At 42.5% G+C, this 18,212-nt stretch overlaps 4 protein-coding genes across 4 annotated transcripts; 2 read left to right on the top strand and 2 right to left on the bottom strand.

Annotated features, from left to right (window-relative positions):
- Nucleotides 1–167: 167 nt before the first annotated feature.
- On the bottom strand, nt 168–4,664 carry LOC115626189 (transmembrane protein 65-like). Its single transcript, XM_030521468.1, has 5 exons — nt 4,157–4,664; nt 1,013–1,054; nt 855–922; nt 592–795; nt 168–467 (listed from the first exon to the last, which is right to left on the bottom strand). Exons 1-5 carry the CDS (start codon nt 4,491–4,493, stop codon nt 405–407), a joined length of 714 nt encoding a protein of 237 aa, XP_030377328.1. The 5' UTR covers nt 4,494–4,664; the 3' UTR covers nt 168–404.
- On the top strand, nt 3,382–4,151 carry LOC115626190 (general odorant-binding protein 28a). The gene is made up of 2 exons (XM_030521470.1): nt 3,382–3,434; nt 3,496–4,151. Exon 2 carries the CDS (start codon nt 3,623–3,625, stop codon nt 4,058–4,060), a length of 438 nt encoding a protein of 145 aa, XP_030377330.1. The 5' UTR covers nt 3,382–3,434; nt 3,496–3,622; the 3' UTR covers nt 4,061–4,151.
- Nucleotides 4,665–4,948: 284 nt separating the features above from the next.
- Nucleotides 4,949–16,710, bottom strand: LOC115626096 (probable chitinase 10). The gene is made up of 7 exons (XM_030521349.1): nt 16,657–16,710; nt 8,870–12,643; nt 8,619–8,804; nt 8,284–8,563; nt 6,748–8,220; nt 6,505–6,694; nt 4,949–6,440 (listed from the first exon to the last, which is right to left on the bottom strand). The coding sequence occupies exons 1-7, from the start codon at nt 16,708–16,710 to the stop codon at nt 5,060–5,062; spliced, it is 7,338 nt and encodes a 2,445-aa protein (XP_030377209.1). The 3' UTR covers nt 4,949–5,059.
- On the top strand, nt 16,320–18,137 carry LOC115625670 (caltractin). Its single transcript, XM_030520805.1, has 3 exons — nt 16,320–16,675; nt 16,770–17,229; nt 17,312–18,137. Exons 2-3 carry the CDS (start codon nt 16,783–16,785, stop codon nt 17,408–17,410), a joined length of 546 nt encoding a protein of 181 aa, XP_030376665.1. The 5' UTR covers nt 16,320–16,675; nt 16,770–16,782; the 3' UTR covers nt 17,411–18,137.
- The last annotated feature ends 75 nt before the right edge of the window (nt 18,138–18,212 follow it).

Here is an 18,212-nt window from a genome sequence, read left to right on the forward strand (position 1 = left end):
TCAACTTGACGAGAACAGCTGTTTACGTGGTTTGGTCACACTAAATAAATACTAGCGTGGTAACCAAAATACCAGACACTTACCAAAAAACTAATTTGAATCAAAGCTTGTTTTATTTTCACAATTGATGCCACACTAAGCCTTGAATTTATGATAACACGATAATACTACAAATACGCTACGATTGCGTTTACCGCGGTTGGATTTAATAGTAGGTTCATACATAGCTAGTTGTTGAAAGGTACTTTGTGTGTTGCAGCAAGTTATGCTAACTTAGTTGCAGAAATAACAGTTGTAGATATTTAAAATAGCGGTACAATAATTGACAGTTATTAACAGGGAAATATATTTATTTTAGTTGGTTTATGATATCAGTTGGGTTCCTCCGCCTAATGATCTTCCTTTCATACAAAGCACAGAGGGGTTATACCGAGCAGACATCCTAAAGTAATACCTAGAATCCGCCCCTGCAAAATACAAAAAAAATATATTCATATTGTTGGTCGAGTTTCAAAGCAATGGTATTAGAAACTCCAAAAATACCTTCGACTGTACGCATATTATAAAGATGGGATTAATGTATATACTTACCCAACTCATTACGCGTTTGCTTGTTTTAAGTTCAAACTGCGCCGCTGTAAGTTTAGGCGGTTTCAGTCCCAGCATTAAACAAAGATTCTCCACATAGCTGGCAGTGGCAATACTTAAAAGATCGCTTACGGCATTTCCTAGGCCAGCGGCCGCCATCGTTGACACGGTCATAATAGTATTAAGACGCATTTCAATATATTCGCCCTATTCGCAAGCACAATATTGCAGATTAAGCGGACAAAATATACAAATATTATACTTACGGCTATAATCATTATAAAATTATCCAGAAAACCAAACACAAAGAATGGCACTGCGTTCACAAAGAAAACTTTAAATAAAAGACATTGAAAAATTGAATAATTAGCTTCTATATAGTCTGTTGTATAGAGACATTTGATTAAGCTATACTTGTACTTACTGGTCCACAAATCACCAGCAGTTGGCTCCTCCACCGTGTTTGCTGTTAAGATCAATAAACAGTTACAATTAAATAACATTATTTACAGAGAGCAGAAAATTGATTAGGTATGCTCTTTGTTTAAGAAGGGATTAGTTATTGATTTTATTTTTACCCTACATTGTTAAAGTGTTGAACAGCTTCCTAGGACATATCCGTTTAACCTCTGCCATCTTCATGGAAGAATAACCCAAAGTTTCGTATTTGTAGAGTGTTGGACCAATAGTTGATGCTTTGTGTAAGTTCTTGATGTGGGTGGGGGTTGATATCGTTTTCAAAATAGAATAAATGTGCAAATAAAAACAAAATTACAATAATTACAAAACATTTGCGCAAAATTAAGCATAAATAGAGATATAGATATAGTTTTCATAAACTAAATATATGTATTTATGGATAGATATGCTAATAATAATATAATATACATATAAACTAAATATTTTTATGGGTAGATATGCTAATAATAATATAATATATAATAATAATGATTACAGATGTAGTGATTATGAATGAGGATGCAATTTGTTTCTTGTATAAATATAACCCCACAATATATATTTATGTATTATATGTATGTACATACATACATATGTATATGTATATTATTTTTACACACAGGCTTTTCCACTTCTTCTTAAACCGTATTAAAGAGTTGGGTTCGCTCCACTCTAGCATTTATTCCTTGTTTTTGGATATAAAACTTCAAATTTCAGTAGTTATTTCTTTGCAGAGTTTTAGAACTGTTGGGTTAATATTCCAGAGAAGCTATATTAAACAATCGCTCTTGCTAATTATTGCTTAATGCTTGTCTAAGCATTTCAAATATTTATCTCATCTAATAGTCGGAGCATAAAAGCTCAACTTTCACAAAAACATTCTCATGTGTCGACGTACACTGTGGACTTGATGTCGTTAAGTGCCATTTAAAGCAATCAGTGGCTCATAAACATTTTGTTGCCTACTTGTAGGATGCGATTTTATACGACAAGGACATGTGTTGGTGGCTTGTAAATGAGGGACTTCTTTCCCACATAGGCAAGAGAAGGCTAAAAATGTACTTGTGTGTGCATGTTTGTGGGAGTTTTTACGGCTGCGAAGCTTGAGGCGGGCCTGTTGCTTTTAGCCTTGTTTAATTTTTCGCGTAATTAGACAATTTAGCAGTCTTTAATTTTGCCCTAATCGAGCAATTTCACTTAAACGTTATACTCCAGCATTATTATTTGGTAAATAAACTCTAGAGGTTATAAAACTTTGTATTTCGCTGTTTGTACTCACATTTGTTTTGTTGCACATTAAAATAAACAGACAGATGCCATGAAGGCCATGCCATGGGTGGTAAGAGTGTTTAAGAAAGTGAGTAGAATATGACCTACAAGTACAGGAAGCTTTGTAATTTCAACTTCGTCAATTGAACTTCGTCCAAATGATGCTATTGTTCGTGGAATCATTTGTGCCTTTGAACCGACGGATAAGTCTGCTTATCCAGAGAGAACTAGAGAAACGTGACTTGGTGGTGTCATTAACTTTGCTTCTTTTACGACTTATCTACAAACAGCCACAAACTCCAGCTAGGACCGTCTTTGTGACAAAAGCACGTGGTTCATTTAAATCGAATAAGAATGGCAGCAGAATTTTAAATTGCAGGTGTGTGACGTGAAACACACTTTCGTGTGGGATTACCTTTTCGCTGTTTTGATTGGCTAGGTATATTGATTTTTACTACCTGTGCATATTAAAGGATGTATGTACATATTTACACAGCCTTCTATGCACATTTTTAGTAGTTGCTTATATCATAAGAGAGTAAAATACCTAACGATGTTATATAATCAATCGTTTTTAAGTATTCATAGTTAATTATTGCGAATGAGTTAAAGTTTTATTTAAATAATCCTTAGAATTATATCAGCGCCTTTAAATAAGCCTCAGCCAGATTAGTATATGTAAATAAACATCTGACAAACATCTATTATTTAAAGGTCGTTTCCTAAAATGTAAATGTTATGTAAATTTATCGGTGATATACGTCAACGATACATTGATGACTAAATCCAACGTTTCCCCTTTTACTTCAACGATTAATGTATTTGGGTATAATGGCATTACTATTATTAAGGCATATTAGTTTGAGCCGTGACTTATAGAAATTTTAATATTCAATATTCCCGTTTAAGATACCAAGCACCTACTGTAATACATTTGGTCATGTGTGAACGTGTTGCAATGGGAATAAATCCAATGGTACAAACTTCGAGCAAAGTCTGAACTTGCTTGGCTGTTGATAGACATATAGAGCCATTCCGCAGCAGTCGAGTGTGTCGATCAACTGCGAGTTGGTGGGCGAATATCCGTTGTCAACAATGAACGCTTTGTTGGGCTGAAGGTCGCGATCAGGGTATAAATAATTATACTATTTAGTAATCGCATTAATTACTACATTACAGAGTATGCAAATCTGCTAAATTTCTAGACTATTATTTCACACTTGATAGAGTTTGGCGAAAATAAATAAATTTGTATAAAAACCAGCAAGTCTCCCAACGTCAACAATTATTGTGGAAAATATCTAAAATGAAACGCATCGCTCTTACACTCGCTCTGGTCGCAATCGGTGGCTTCGCCATCTGTGCTGCCTTTGACAAGGAGGCTGCAGTGGCTATGTTCATGGAAAAGGCGAATAATTGCTTGGCCGAGGTGGGTGCTGCCCAGAGCGATATCGACGAGATTTTGAAAAAGCTACCAGCCACTACGGAAGAGGGAAAGTGCCTTCGAGCCTGCATCATGAAAAAGATGGGAATCATGAATGCCAATGGCAAGTTAGATCCGCAGGCTGCACGCGTGAAGGCTAAGGAATATACAGCGAACGACCCTGACAAAATGAAAATCGTCGATGAGATTGGCGCCGTTTGTGGAGCACTCAGTGTGCCAGATGATCATTGCGCAGCCGCCGAAGTGTACGGAAAGTGTTTGAAGGAACAGGCTAAACAGCACGGCATACCTCTCGATTAAGTTTGTGACAAATGAATATCAAAAGGACGACGCATTAAAACACTATCCCCATAGATTTATTTAAAATAAAAGATCAATTTCATAAAATGTACTTACCCTCAGGCCTCTTACTCGCAGCTTCCAGCGTGGTCATGGCTTCGCGCAAGTTAATCCGTTCCTCCTCGTCCAGATTGCAAATCAACTCCATGGCTCGCTCTGTGCTTAAGTATGAGGAGAACTTCGAGTAGGGCTTCGAAATACGCATCTGCAGAAATTTGGGGCTAAGTAGCAAGTCCTGCCTGTTGCCTCTTGCGAGAAACGGCAAGTGTTTGGGGATAAGGGTGGCTGCATGGTTCTGGGCTTGATGACGACAGAAGAGATTCAGTTGCTTGGAATGCTGTTGCGGCCAGTGACGCATCAAATGCTTGAAAGCGCCCTGGCATTGGTGTCTCATTTTAGAACTGATAGTGCTGTTCGTCACTTGGAAATTGAATTTCGTACTCTACGCACTCCGCCGCATATGCATGATGACGATAATAATGTAGTTTAAAGCTCTGCCCCCCTAGCGAGAAATGTATACAAACAAAAACAGACACTGCCAGATACAAAGACCCGCGCACGCAGATATTTGTTGCGTATGCAATGGAGTTGTCCGTTCGACTAACGACAAAATTGGCCCGAGCTTATTTGGTTAAAAGCTTCTTCTCAAGTCCCCGGCCCTCTCTCATTTGCGCTGACGAAAATCTCTCCCCATTTTAATGTAGAGCAAAAAAAAAACCGAACTTAAAATCAAAGAGAACAGCTGGCTTAATATTCTGGTCACACGAAAAAATACTACATAGCCGCCAAATATACCAAAGAATCAAAAACGGTTTTTTGTTTAAACAACTATGGATATTTTATGCTTTGTGATTACAACTAAATGGCAAAAATCTTGAGAACAGATTGTGCGCCTAGAAGCGTTGAAATATTCTGGAATATGTAATATGTATTACTTAATTGTATGCAGTATTATGTGCATTATGTGCAATCGCTTGCCCGCTGTCCAGGTATGCCGCGCAGCTCCTGGTTCAGTGTGCGTAGGAGCGGATGTTTGCCGCAGCCACAGCGACCGTGGAAGTCGTCAAGGTCTAGGGCCCAAACCATGCCACCGCCCAGGCGCAAACTTCGGACGAACTGTGCTTTGCGGCGTATTTCGGCCACGTCATCATATGATACCCATTGATTGCCGCTGTAGGCATATGGGCCAATGCGGCCTTCTTCGTCCCGCACCAAAGTCCAGCCACCGTTGTTTACCTTCTCACATATCTCGTAGTAGGCCAAAAAGCCACCGGCACGTGTGTAGGTGCCCGCTTGGCCAGGTCCGATAGATCTATCATTCAGAGCACGATGCTTTTGATCGGCCAATGAAAATGACTGACCATACAGAGGCATGCCCATGACGAGCTTGCTGGCTGGCGCTCCTTGATCCAACCAGTAGTGTATGGTGTAGTTGGCATTGAAGTATTTGTTTGTATCGCCATCCACATAGTAAAGGGGCGCAACATGTCCTGTCTGCTTATCCCAATGCCCATGGTAATCGTAAGTCATCACTGCAATCCAATCAAAATACCGCGATAGAGTGGGTACATCGTAGCCGGCATCAATCACCATTTTGCTGGGGGAAACTGCTGCCGAGAGCAATAATTGGCGTGGTTTAAAAGCTGCGGACAACTCTCGTACCAGTGCGGCAAAGGCCTGCTTCTCGCCTGGACTTCCTTTGTTGCAATCTACTTGCCAGCACACCGGATACTCCCAATCCAAGTCCAAGCCCTCAAATCCATACTTATCTATGAACTGTAATACGCTCTCAATGAATCTTGCACGGGCTTGAGGATCAAGAACCAAACGTGCGTACTTGCTGCCCAGAGAATCGTTCCAGCCTCCTATGGCGACAGTAACTCGTAGACCCTTCTGCTTGTAGGCCACTACGCGCTCGTAAAAGCGGTTGTCTATGTCGGCCCAGGAATCATGGGTCTTGATGGTTAATGTATTGCTATTTAGAACTGCAAATCCATAAACAATGTGGGTACATAAATTTTCGTCTATATCTTCTGGTACGTATTTCCCTTGCCCAGGCCTATACCAAGCCCAATTAGTGAAGTAACAGACAACTTTATAGTCCTCCGTGCTTCCCAGTGGAGGTGCGGGAGTGGGTTTTGGACGCGAAATGGGCTTCTTGTTAGGTGGTGTGAAGGGTTTTTTAGTTGGCTTTGTGGGTGTTGTTGCGGAGGAGCTGCTAATTGTGGGCTTGGGCCTGTGAACCACCGGTGGTGCAGTAGTTTGATCAGCCCGTACTCCGCAATTGGAGTTATTCGGCCAATCGCAATAGTTTTCGTTCCAATGTAGGCCAGCAGGGCATCTAGGAAGGAAGGACGGGTGTAAATAGGACAATATTGGAGACGTTTCTAAATGTATTATTTTACCTTTGCTCAATAAATTGACCGTTTTGGCAGATGTAATACTTGTTGCAGTCGCGATCGTGTGCAGCAAAGTTACGTCCATTGCAGTCCAACTGCTGGTTGGGATCCTTGGATGCCGTCTCTATTAATGGAGCTGGAGTGCCGGTGTTAACAGTTGGCTTGGGCGGCGTTGTAGTCTCCTTGTCTCCGGCAACTGAAAGACAAATCTTGTGGTAGCTCTTGTAGATGCAGATTTTTGCAACTTACTCATTGTTTTTTCACTATTTTCCAGGACACACTTAGGATGCGGACTGCTATATCCTCTAAGGACGCGGTTGATGGTTTTAAGCAGCGGGTATGATTCACAGCCGCAATCGTTCTTGAAATCATCTAGGTCTAACGCCCAAATCATTGCGCCTCCCAATCCCATAGCCCGGACGTATTCGCTCTTGTGACGAATCATTGGGGCATCATCGAACGATACCCATTGGTCCCGTAAGTATGCATAGGGGCCCATGCGCCCGCGAGCATCGCGTACCACTTTCCATCCACGCTGACGTATGTATGAGCAGATTTCGTAGTATGCCAGAAAGCCTCGAGCACGAGTAGCCTCTCCTGCCTCCCCGCCTCCATAAGTTGGTGCATTCAGGTCGTGATCACTGGCCTGAGCCAACGAGAAGGACTGTCCATACATGGGCATACCCATAATAATCTTTTTGCGTGATGCGCCGCTCTGGATCCAGTAGTTAATAGAAAAGTTGGCATTAAAGGTATCCGTACCCTCTGGGTGGCTGTACATGGGAGCTACATGGCCCGTTTTCTTATCCCATTGTCCATGGAAGTCATAGGTCATTACCGCAATCCAATCAAAATAGCTGGATAACAGAGGAACATTGTACCCGGCGTCGATGACTTTTTTGTTAGGCGAAACGGCTGCCGAGAGCAGGAGACCTTTCGGTTGGAACGTTTCCGAGAGCTCGCGTACTAGTTCAGTGAACCCATCCTTTTCATCGGTAGTGCCTTTCTTGCAATCCACTTGCCAGCAAACAGGGTACTCCCAGTCTAAGTCCAGGCCGTCAAAGCCATATTTTTCGATGAATTCTACAACGTGACGAACAAAACGTGCTCGCGCCGTTGCGCTTCGCACTAAACGGGCGTACTTGTCACCGGCTGAGTCATTCCAGCCACCAATCGCAACAGTGACTCGAACGCCCTTTTGTTTCAGAGCCACCACTCGTTCATAGAACTTGTTATCCAGATCGGCCCACGAGTCATGTGGCTGAATGGTTAGTTTTTCACGGTTAAGAACAGCAAAGCCGTAAACGACGTGCGTACAGAGATCAGCGTCAATATCCTCTGGCAGGAACTTTCCACCTCCCTGCCGGTACCAGGCCCAGTTTGTGAAATAACACACAACCTTAAAGTCTTCATCTCCATTGCTCATGCCTGCAGTGGGAAATTGTGGTTCGATACCTGTTTCAACGTCATCATTGGGATCCACTTCGTTTTCTTGAGACGACTGGCTTTCATTACTGCTCTCCTGGGAAGAGCTCTGCATATCAACAACCACGTCTTCTTCCTCTGCTTCTCCACCGACATCTTCACCGTCTTCAGTATCCTCCCCTGATGGCCCAACGGCTTCTTGTGCGGGTTGCTCCGCTTCATTTTCTACAGACGCTGCTATTTCTTCTGAGTTGCCTTGTTCTTCGACGGATTCTGCCTCAGCGGGAGTAAGACCGGCTGGAAAAAGTAAACCGTTGGAATATGTACATGATTAGGAGACCTCAATTATTTTCTACTTACGCGCTGGTTCATAGCCACTAGGGGGATCCTTTAAAACAGCGTGAATTGTGCGAAGAAGGGGATGAACGCCGTCTCCACACCGATTACGGAAGTCATCCAAATCTAGGGCCCAGACCATACCGCCTCCAAGATCTAAAGCGCGAACCAGTTGTGACTTCTTGCGTATCATTTCTGGATCATCATATGAAACCCATTGAGTTCCTTTGCGAGCGTACGGTCCCATGCGACCTCGCTCATCCTGCACCACTTCCCAGCCTTGGTGCTTCACACGTTCACATATCTGATGGGCAGTTGTACATTTAGGTTGATATACAATTTAAATGGAATCTACTCACCTCATAGTATGCTAAGAATCCGGCAGCTTTTGTGAATTCACCGGCTTGTCCTGGCCCTGGTGCCTTTGCATTCAATCCGTTATTGTTTGCATTTTCCAGTGTGAATGATTGGCCATATAGTGGCATACCCATGACAATCTTGCGCGAAGGGGCGCCCTTCTCAATCCAGTAGTTCAGTGAGAAGTTCTATAATTCCGAAAAAGTTGTAATTGAATAGAGTAGAACAGGCAGTAATTTAAATTATTTCTCACCGCATTGAAGTAATCAAAATCGTCGTCAGGGTGATGGTACAGTGGTGCAACGTGGCCAGTCTTTTTGTCCCACTGCCCATGGAAATCGTAGGTCATCACGGCTATCCAGTCGAAATAGTGTGCCAGCTCAGGCACATTATATCCAGCGTCTATGATCTTTTTGCTTGGCGATACAGCCGTCGAAAGGAGCAGGCCCCGTGGCTTAAAAGCCTCGGACAACTCACGTACCCAGGCGGTAAAACCTTCCTTCTCTTCAGCAAAGCCCTTGTTGCACTCTGTTTGCCAACATACCGGATATTCCCAGTCTAAATCAAGACCCTCAAAACCGTATTTCTCTATAAATTCTAACGCATGTTTGATGAATCGCGCACGTGCAGTAGGGCTGCGAACTAGGCGGCTATATTTATCGCCTTGGGAGTCGTTCCAGCCACCAAGTGCGAGACTAACCTTCACACCCTTGCTACGCAGGCTACTGACGCGCGTGTAGAAATTGTTGTCTATGTCCGCCCAGGAATCGTGTGTGCGCAAAATAAGTTCTGAATAGTCAAGAACGGCAAAACCGTATACCACATGGGTACACAAATCAGTGTTGATATCGTCAGGCGTGTATCGGCCGAGGCCCTTGCGATACCACGCCCAATTGGTGAAATAGCAGACGACTTTGAAATATCCATCCAAGGGCTGAAGAAGCGGCTTATCAGTTGGGTAAGTAGGTCGCGGTGTGGTGCTGGGTTTCTTGGTTGTAGGAGCTGGTTTGGCAGCTGGTGGTGGCTTAGAGCCAGAAATTTGACCTGTGCTTCCAACGCCACCACTCTCTTTGCAATTGGCTGCATTCGGCCAGTCACAAACTCCCAGAGCTTCATTGTAGTGGAGACCGGGTGCACAGTCGGCAGCTTGGAGGCGATTCCACAGACAGAAAAGATACTTTGAGCAATTGCCCGGGTATGGTACTCGCTCCTCTCCGTTGCACGGATCTTCCGGATTGGCTTTTGACTGCACTATACGCAGGTATTTTTTGGTGGTTACACATTGTACATTTTCTGGCCAGTCACAGATCTTTCGCAAGGCATCCCAATGGAGGTCGCCGCCACAGGCATTGGCCGCCAGTGCGCCGTTGATACAAATGTAGAATTGACCGCAGTTTCGATGAGTATAATATTCGCCTTCATTGCAGCGTGCTGTCTGGGGACGTGGCCTCTTTGTTGTGCGCTTAGGAGGAGGCTTGGTACTCGAGACTTGCACTTGAATAGGCTGTGTAGGCTTTGGTTTCGGCTTGCGACTGGGCTTAGAAGTCGTTGTGGTCTTGCGTTTGTTTGGCTTCTTTGTGCTGCTAGGCACGGGTGGTGGGAGTGATGTAGAGGGTCGTACAGTAGGACGAGGTGCAGCTTGTGGCTTACTTTCCCTACACTGTGCAGATGAGGGCCAATCACAGCTCTTAACCTCGTTATTCCAGTGAAGTCCCCCAGGGCAGAATTGCTGGCGAAGCTCGCCGGCGACAATGCAGTGGTAGTAAGCATTGCAATTTTTATTATCAGCGTAGAACTGACCTGATTCACATTCTCCTGGCTGAACCACGGGGTAAACTAGCGCTGGGACAGGAATAGTTGTGTGTGCTGGCCGTGCGGTGGTTTTAGTAGGATTTGTAGGACGACGCGTCGTTTTTGTCGTTGGTGGTTCTCGTGTTGTGGTTGTTGTTCTTCGAGTAGTCGTCGTTGTGGAAGACCACCACGTCGATGCTGTTGTCGTAGTAGAAGTGGTTGTCGTTTTGGGTCGCTTTGTTGTAGTGCTACTGGTTGGTTGCCAACTTTGCCAGGGTGTAGTGTGTTCTTGATGTCCTCCGCCGGAGGATCCATCACTGCTAACCGTCGTCATCTGCGGCGGTACCGGCGTAATTGGTTCTGGTGGTCGTTCGCAGTTGCTGCGCGTGGGGGGCTCAGAATCTATGCGCCCCAAGGCTCGGTTAATGGCCTTGAGCAACGGGAAGGCTTCGCTACAGCACCTATTCTGGAAATCATCCAAGTCTACGGTCCAGGCAGCAACCCCACCAAAGTCGTTGTTGACGGCATAACGAGCTTTTGCCTCCACCGATGCTGCATCTTCATAGCCCACCCACTGATTGCGCAGCATCGCATAGGGTCCTGATTTACGCTCCGCATCGCGACTTGTCTGCCACTTCTGCTTGCGTATACGCTGACAAATTTCGTAGTAAGCCAGCATTCCGGGCTGTTTTGTATATTCACCAGCATCGCCCGGCCCATTAGTAGGCACTCCTTCGCCCACCAACCGACTGCTGTCCTGCGCCAAGGTAAAGCTTTGCCCATAGAATGGTATACTCATGATAAGTTTCTCGCGCTTGGCTCCCATCTTGACAAGCAGCTGCATTGTGTAGTCTGTGTTGTATTGGGGATACTTATCAGTTTGGCGACCATACAACGGACTCACGTGGCCCGTTTGACTCTCCCAGGCCCCGTGGTAATCGTAGCTCATCACAGTCATGTAGTCCACAATATTCGATAGATCGGAGAGGTCGTATGCTTCAGTAATAATTTCCTTGTAGCCAGAAATGGCGACGCCTAGTTGCAATGCCTTGTCCACTCGGTTAAACTCGGCACGCACCTCACGGAGTAGTTTCGTAAGGTTAGGGCGATCACTTATCGGGCCCTTGGAGCAATCGCTCTGCCAGCACTTAGGGTAGTTCCAGTCAAAATGTAAGCCCTTAAAACCGTGACGTTTAACGAAACCTGCAACACTCGAGGCAAACACTTTTCGTTTGATGTCATCACCAGCCAGGCGCGAGTACTTGTCACCACTTGAATCTGTCCAGCCGCCCATGGCAATCAGCACAGGAACACCCAGTGCCATTACTCGTTGATAATACTGGTTCTCTGTGTCAACCCAGGGATCAAATTCACGGATAGTCAAGTGATCAGGGTCCAGTGAGGCGAATGAGTAGACAATAGCGGAGCATAGTTTTCCGTCCAGTTGCTCTGGCACAAAATGTCCATCAGCTTTGCGATAAAAAGCCCAATTGGACATGTAGCAGAGAACCTTGGGAGAGCTGTTGTATTTTATTTTGGTGTTTGTTGGCTTGCTTGCTGCTTTGATCTGAGCCAAGGCGCCATAGGCTGGGCCATTTTCATCGTCCATCGCATGGGCCAAGGCGCCATAGGACTGTTGCTCCCTGTAGGGATCTAGCTCATCGATGTGCTCTAGTTGTTCTATGTCCACAGACTTCAGCAGCTGTTGATGCGGGGAGCCCTCACGATATGGCTGCGGCTTATAACCATCCGATGAACTGGGAGCAATAAAGGCGGCGTACTTATCGGAAACTGTCCACGGATCCGGCTCTACTAACGCACTTATCTTTTGCGGTCTCTCATCTGCGGCATCAGCATCACTGCCTGTGCGAACATAGCTCCCGTAAGTCAGCGGAACCTCATCATCATCATCCTCGTCATCGGTAGGTGGTGCCTCTACCGAGTCGCGAACAAATGACCGGAACGGCGAAGATTCCCGCAGCTGGGCAATGGTACGTACATCAACAGTCGGCACACTTTCCACGGCGCTGCGTAATGGAAAGAATGTGTCACCAAATGAGGGCCGCATGCTGAATCGACTCAGGGCTCCACCTTCGAGCGCCTCTGCTGACTCATCCTCCAGAGGCATGCTCTCTACAGCGGCACGCACAAATGCCGGCTTATAGTGCGATGCAAAGTGCACTTCTGGGGCCTCTATTCTTATGTGAGCCTCTGCCATTGCCCAAAGGTAATAAAGCTGATGGGAACCAGAAATACAAAAATAGTTCTATAATTTCTGTAACTTTCCATAACTTCTGTAAAAACTTACCAGCAGGCTACAAAGCGCAGCACGTCTACGCATCTTTGTCTAATTCAAAGCTCCTTGCCCTTTATAAGTATTCTGATTCGTTGTTCGTTTATTAATTCTCTGCGGAAACAATAAAGAATAATTATGATATTATTAAGAATTTAAAATATTAAATTTTTTAAAATTCTTCACTGCTCTATATCAGTTCAATTTCAGCTGATTTTTCATCATGTTTTACTGATAAGCAACCCTTTTTCAAAAGAATTATACAAATTCAAACAAAAAATATTATGTTTAATTATTTTAAGCATATTTTAAAAATACTTTTCTTTGGAATAGGGTGAAAACTTTTGTATTTCACTTGATATGCATTCTTCAAATATAAATTGAAATTATGGATCTTCGATTGTTCAAGGTTAAGGCAGATGTGTATTGATTATTCAAAAATTTTATTCTGTACTTCCTGTCTCACTGGAGCGGTTATCCTTCTTTAATACTCACTGTTATGAATATAACATGCAGCTACACACAATGAGGCTTATATAGTACATACGAGGTCTGGTCAAAAGAATGGGTGAATGTTGAATTTTTTTTTTCGCGGGCTGTTTACATTCGATTATCATGTGATATCATTTGTTGGCATTATCAGCCAATTTGGATTAGTACAAGTAGTTTGTTGTAGGCAACTGAGAAGGTTAGTCACGTTTTTGTGTGTTCTTCGATCGGACTTTTGAACAAAATGGATCATAGAATATGTACTTGTATTAACAAACACAACCCCGAATTCATGCCTCAACCACTGTATTCCCCAGATTTGGCTCCCTGCCACTTTTTCCTGTACCCAAAGCTGATGGGATTAATGGAAGGAAGCGCTGGCATAAGTGCATTATATCTGAGGGGGATTGCTTTAAAGGAAATTGTATGAATAAATAAATACATAACAAAAAACCACCTTTTCTTTTGAACAGGCATCGTATATGTAGTATGTACGTATAGCATTTGTTAACAATTTATACTTTATGAATTATACACTCACGCACTTCGTCACGTTTGCGTTGTCCTCACATTACGTGTGGCTATGCACCCTGTCTCACATAACAATGAGGCTCGAACTTGATGACAAATTGGGAAGTAGGTGTTTGTTTAGTCCGGAACTTAATGAAAGGCCTCAGTTTTGTAAAGATTAAGCTATGGTTACTAATGTTAAACTAATTGTTCTACTTCTATAGATAAGTACGAGTTCATTTGTGAAGGCCCATTTACAAATATTTTTACTTTACGAATTGCTTTACTTTCCCAGGCTGAACAATATTTAAGGTATTTTTTGTTGATGCGAAACTTGTTTTATTTTTTCGCTTGAAATGTTTTGATGTTGAGTCTAAACCGCAGCCAATAATTAATTTCATAATTTGTTTTGTTTATATCACACAAATTAAAGGAGTTCGATTGAAGTGCCGATTGGTGATAAATTTCAAATTTGTTATGGTTTGCAAAACAGAGAGATTTAATTATAATAAATGTCTTAAAATACATTAAATTAGAAAACGATGACCCAAAATGTACACAAATATTGGGATAAGCCATAAACACATTCAACTTCTATTACGTTATGGCCTACTGCTTTAAGCAAACAATTTACGTTAACAAGTTTGAATATTTATTTTGTCAGCATTTGGTTTGCTTTCCGCCAACACTACTAAGGCCCTTGTTGACCGTCCAGCTTTCATTGTTTCACAATTTTTGGTCTGCTTTGTTAACTTGTTGTCTTTTGGCAAAAATGCTAATCCGTTAGAATTGGGTTAATAGCATAACGATGTAGACCGGTTTCTATTCTTTCCCCAGCTAGCTGTGGGCGCCGGTCAACGATAATGAAACATAACATCGCCGATATTATGGTAATTAAAGAAATGTAACCCTCGGCGGTGGCAGCGAAAGAACCAGCATGTGAAAAGATGTCGAGCAACTTTTGCGATTAAGCCAACGGCTGCAGTGGGCAGGTTTTCTTCTTGTTTGGGTTCATTGAACGTCAGAACATGGCTTTCTGATCCTTTTTGCATATTTATGATGTGGCAAGAGATTGCGCAATGTAGCCGGTTCTACGTTGTTCGCAGCTTTCTTAGTGGAGTTTTAGGGGATAGAGTGAAAGCTGGTTGGCTGTAAGCCATTTTGCTTGCGTGGAAGTTATGATACTGCGACATAGAATTATTTCAGTATAATACGAACGAATATAAAGCCCTAATGCACACACACACACACACTTTTGAGAATTGGCTAAAAAGTTTATTGTGGCACTATTAAAAACACATAAAGCAACCAAAATGTTACAGGCTTTGCTGTTCATTGCAGCAGTCAATTTCGTATGCACTTCACGTTTAAGTGCCAAGAGTTTAACAAAATTCATGACCACAGCACTTTATATGCATTTTATTTTCATTTACTGTTTGATCAGGCGACACAAATTTCCACACCGCTCTTCAAAGTTCTACAAAGAAAGTGCCTACGTCCACACATACACTACACTGCTACACTATTTACATTACAATTTTCTCCACACTCACTTAGTTACTGAATATACATATGTATATTCCAAAAAGAGACAAGTACCGTACACTTTTTTAAGCCGACCCAACAACGGCGCGCATGCGCGTCAAATCCAAACTGTTGGCGATCGCGCTAAGAACGCACCTATTTATATGAAAATTTGCAGCGCCAGCGTTAAAAAAAAGGGTAAAAAGAACAGCCGGCACAAACGTTCTTAAGTCGTTTGCGAAAGTAAAAGAGCAGACGAACAAAACTGGTATAAAATATGCGGACAGAAATCAAAACAAAGACTTTAATTTTTTTGCATTATGCCTTGGTCTTTCATTTTTCTTTATAAACATTATGCGCGAATATTAGAATAAAAACAAAAGCCCGGTAACCGGCAAACGACGTCGAGTGCATCATCATCTAAGAAGAACATGGACCACGAAAGGTGATATCAACGCCCACAGTTCTTTAGTGTCCTGTCATTTTGCATAATAAATGAGTGTTATTATTTACCTTTTGTCGCCTAATTTTGATAGCTTTGTAGGTTGCTTAAGTTACCAATGAAATTTGCTCTATTCGTACATATGTAGATTCGTAATGACAAGACGAATCGATATAGTCCTGTCAGTATGAGCGCAACGATCTCAGCAAGAGTTATGAGAACTAAACTTTTAATTTTTTTCTTCTGATACACCTGCCGCTATTAGTGAATTTCCATAACTCCCGTAATTCTTAGAATTTTGTACTCAAAATCGACCAGATGTTATTGTATGCTATTGTAACTGTACATAAATACATGTGTCTCAACTTATGTACAAATGTATTAAATATTTTATTAAATGTTTCGTAGAAATTAATTGTTCATCTTTTTTAAATTTATTTTATTTTTTGTAGAAGTGGGTACAGTTGTAAGCTATAATTTGCAGAAAACCCCATTTATAAAGTAACATTTTTATTTATTTTGTCCGTGACATTTGTTTTGATAAGTTTAAAAATACATTTGAAAAAGCGCACAAATTCTGGCCAAGCGCCACAATACAAGGGATAGTATTTTTCAAAATTTCGGTATTTTTTGTACCTGACGAAAGGTCACACTAACGACAACCTGTGATGGCCGTAAACAAAAACTGGTGAACGAATCGAATAAATCGCGTACGATAAATATAAATAATTGTTGTATTAAACAAAATAGCGTCTACTGTCGCCACACACCCCCATTAAAAAAGATTAGTTTGTGTAGTCCGAGTAACCCCAGTGGCTTTAACGATAAGTGCAGCTGTTTATTTATTGCATCCAAACAGCAACCAACACAGACACACAAACTGACAATCATTCGCCACCCCCGTAGCTTGTTAGCAAGCTTTTAGAAGGGAGTGGGAGTAGTTTTGAAGGATAGCAAGAGTAACTGTAAGTGCAAGGATACGCGCCCCTACCACCCCCTCCAAAGTCAAGGTGAGCAACACCATAGTGTGACGTCTTTGCGACATTTGCGTGTGTTATGAAATTATAGGCCGCTCATTAAGCAAGTCTTTATTCTTTAAAATAGCTCAGAATCGGTAATGGAGCCCACCACAGCTGCAGCCACAACCGCACCTGCGGCGGCAAACAATAAACGAAGCACGCAGCCTGGTCGCAAGAAGTCGGGTCCTAAATTTGAGCTCTCGGAGGCACAGAAGTCGGACATCAAAGAGGCGTTTGACTTGTTCGACAATGATTCCACCGGCTTCATAGAGGTTAAGGAGCTAAAGGTGGCCATTCGCGCCTTGGGCTTCGAGCCAAAGAAGGAGGAAATTAAACGCATGATAGCAGAAATCGATAAGGATAGTACTGGCCGCATAGCCTTTAGCTCGTTTCTCTACCTGATGACCATGAAAATGGCGGAAAAGGACACCAAAGAAGAGATATTGAAGGCGTTTCGCCTCTTTGATGACGACGAGACGGGCAAAATCTCATTCAAGAATCTCAAACGAGTGGCACGCGAGTTGGGCGAAACGCTCACCGACGAGGTTGGTATATTGTGTTTCCTCTAAAGTGTGCCGATTACGAAGTGACAAACCCCTGATCAATTTTATCAAATGGCAATTTCAGGAGCTGCGGGAAATGATTGATGAAGCTGACTTGGATAACGATGGTGAAGTTAATCAGGAAGAGTTCCTGCGCATTATGAAAAAGACCAGTTTGTATTAGGAGGTTCAATTGAGATCCTTCATGTTGTTAGTTGAATGCTCTCACTACATTTAAGTTTAGTCTCGCTATACATTGCCAATTATGTAATTACCCTTTGGGTGTATCTGCTTTTTGTGTACGTGTTTGTAATTGTATGTGTAAGCCAACCTGGCAGCTTCGTAATTTATGTTCTTTTTCCAATGAACAAGCACACAATTCGCACTGGATGTATTAATGCACAACCAAGTCTAATGAATAAATAACAGATAGCCTACGTTTTTCTATGTAGTGATCAGCAAAAGGCCTAGAAGGCAGTATAATAGGCTTTTTAAAACTACTTCCCAACAGGAAGTAGATTTAAAGATAGATCCTTTTAAATAATTTTTGTCAACTTCATATTTAGGGAGTCTACATTCATTTGGGATTTCATGTTCCAGCACCGCTCTCCCAATGTTTATATAGTATCCCATGTCTGCTAATGCTATACTATAATTGAAAGGAATTTTTTTTGTATACCAAAGATTTTTCGAAATTACTAATACCAGGGGCCTGGCATAGCTCAACTAGCCAGCCAGAATCCGACAATGTAAGCTCGTTCCTGAGTAGATAAATCACGGCGCTACCATCATCGCATAAGCAAGATTTAACATTTCTTGCAGCCTTCGAATTCTGTAGGAGTGGCGACGTATATACAAATGTCCAACTGTTATGTTATTCGCAAGTTAATAAAAATAATTTACAAAACCAATACCGACATCGACACTCATTAATTACAAATTATCCAGATTTGTATCTAGTCGTATAGGTTTCTGGGAAATTCCAC

The sequence above is a fragment of the Scaptodrosophila lebanonensis genome, unplaced genomic scaffold (genome assembly GCF_003285725.1).
Source record: "Scaptodrosophila lebanonensis strain 11010-0011.00,11010-0021.00 unplaced genomic scaffold, SlebRS2 tig00000080-arrow-pilon, whole genome shotgun sequence".
Lineage (NCBI taxonomy): Eukaryota > Metazoa > Arthropoda > Insecta > Diptera > Drosophilidae > Scaptodrosophila > Scaptodrosophila lebanonensis.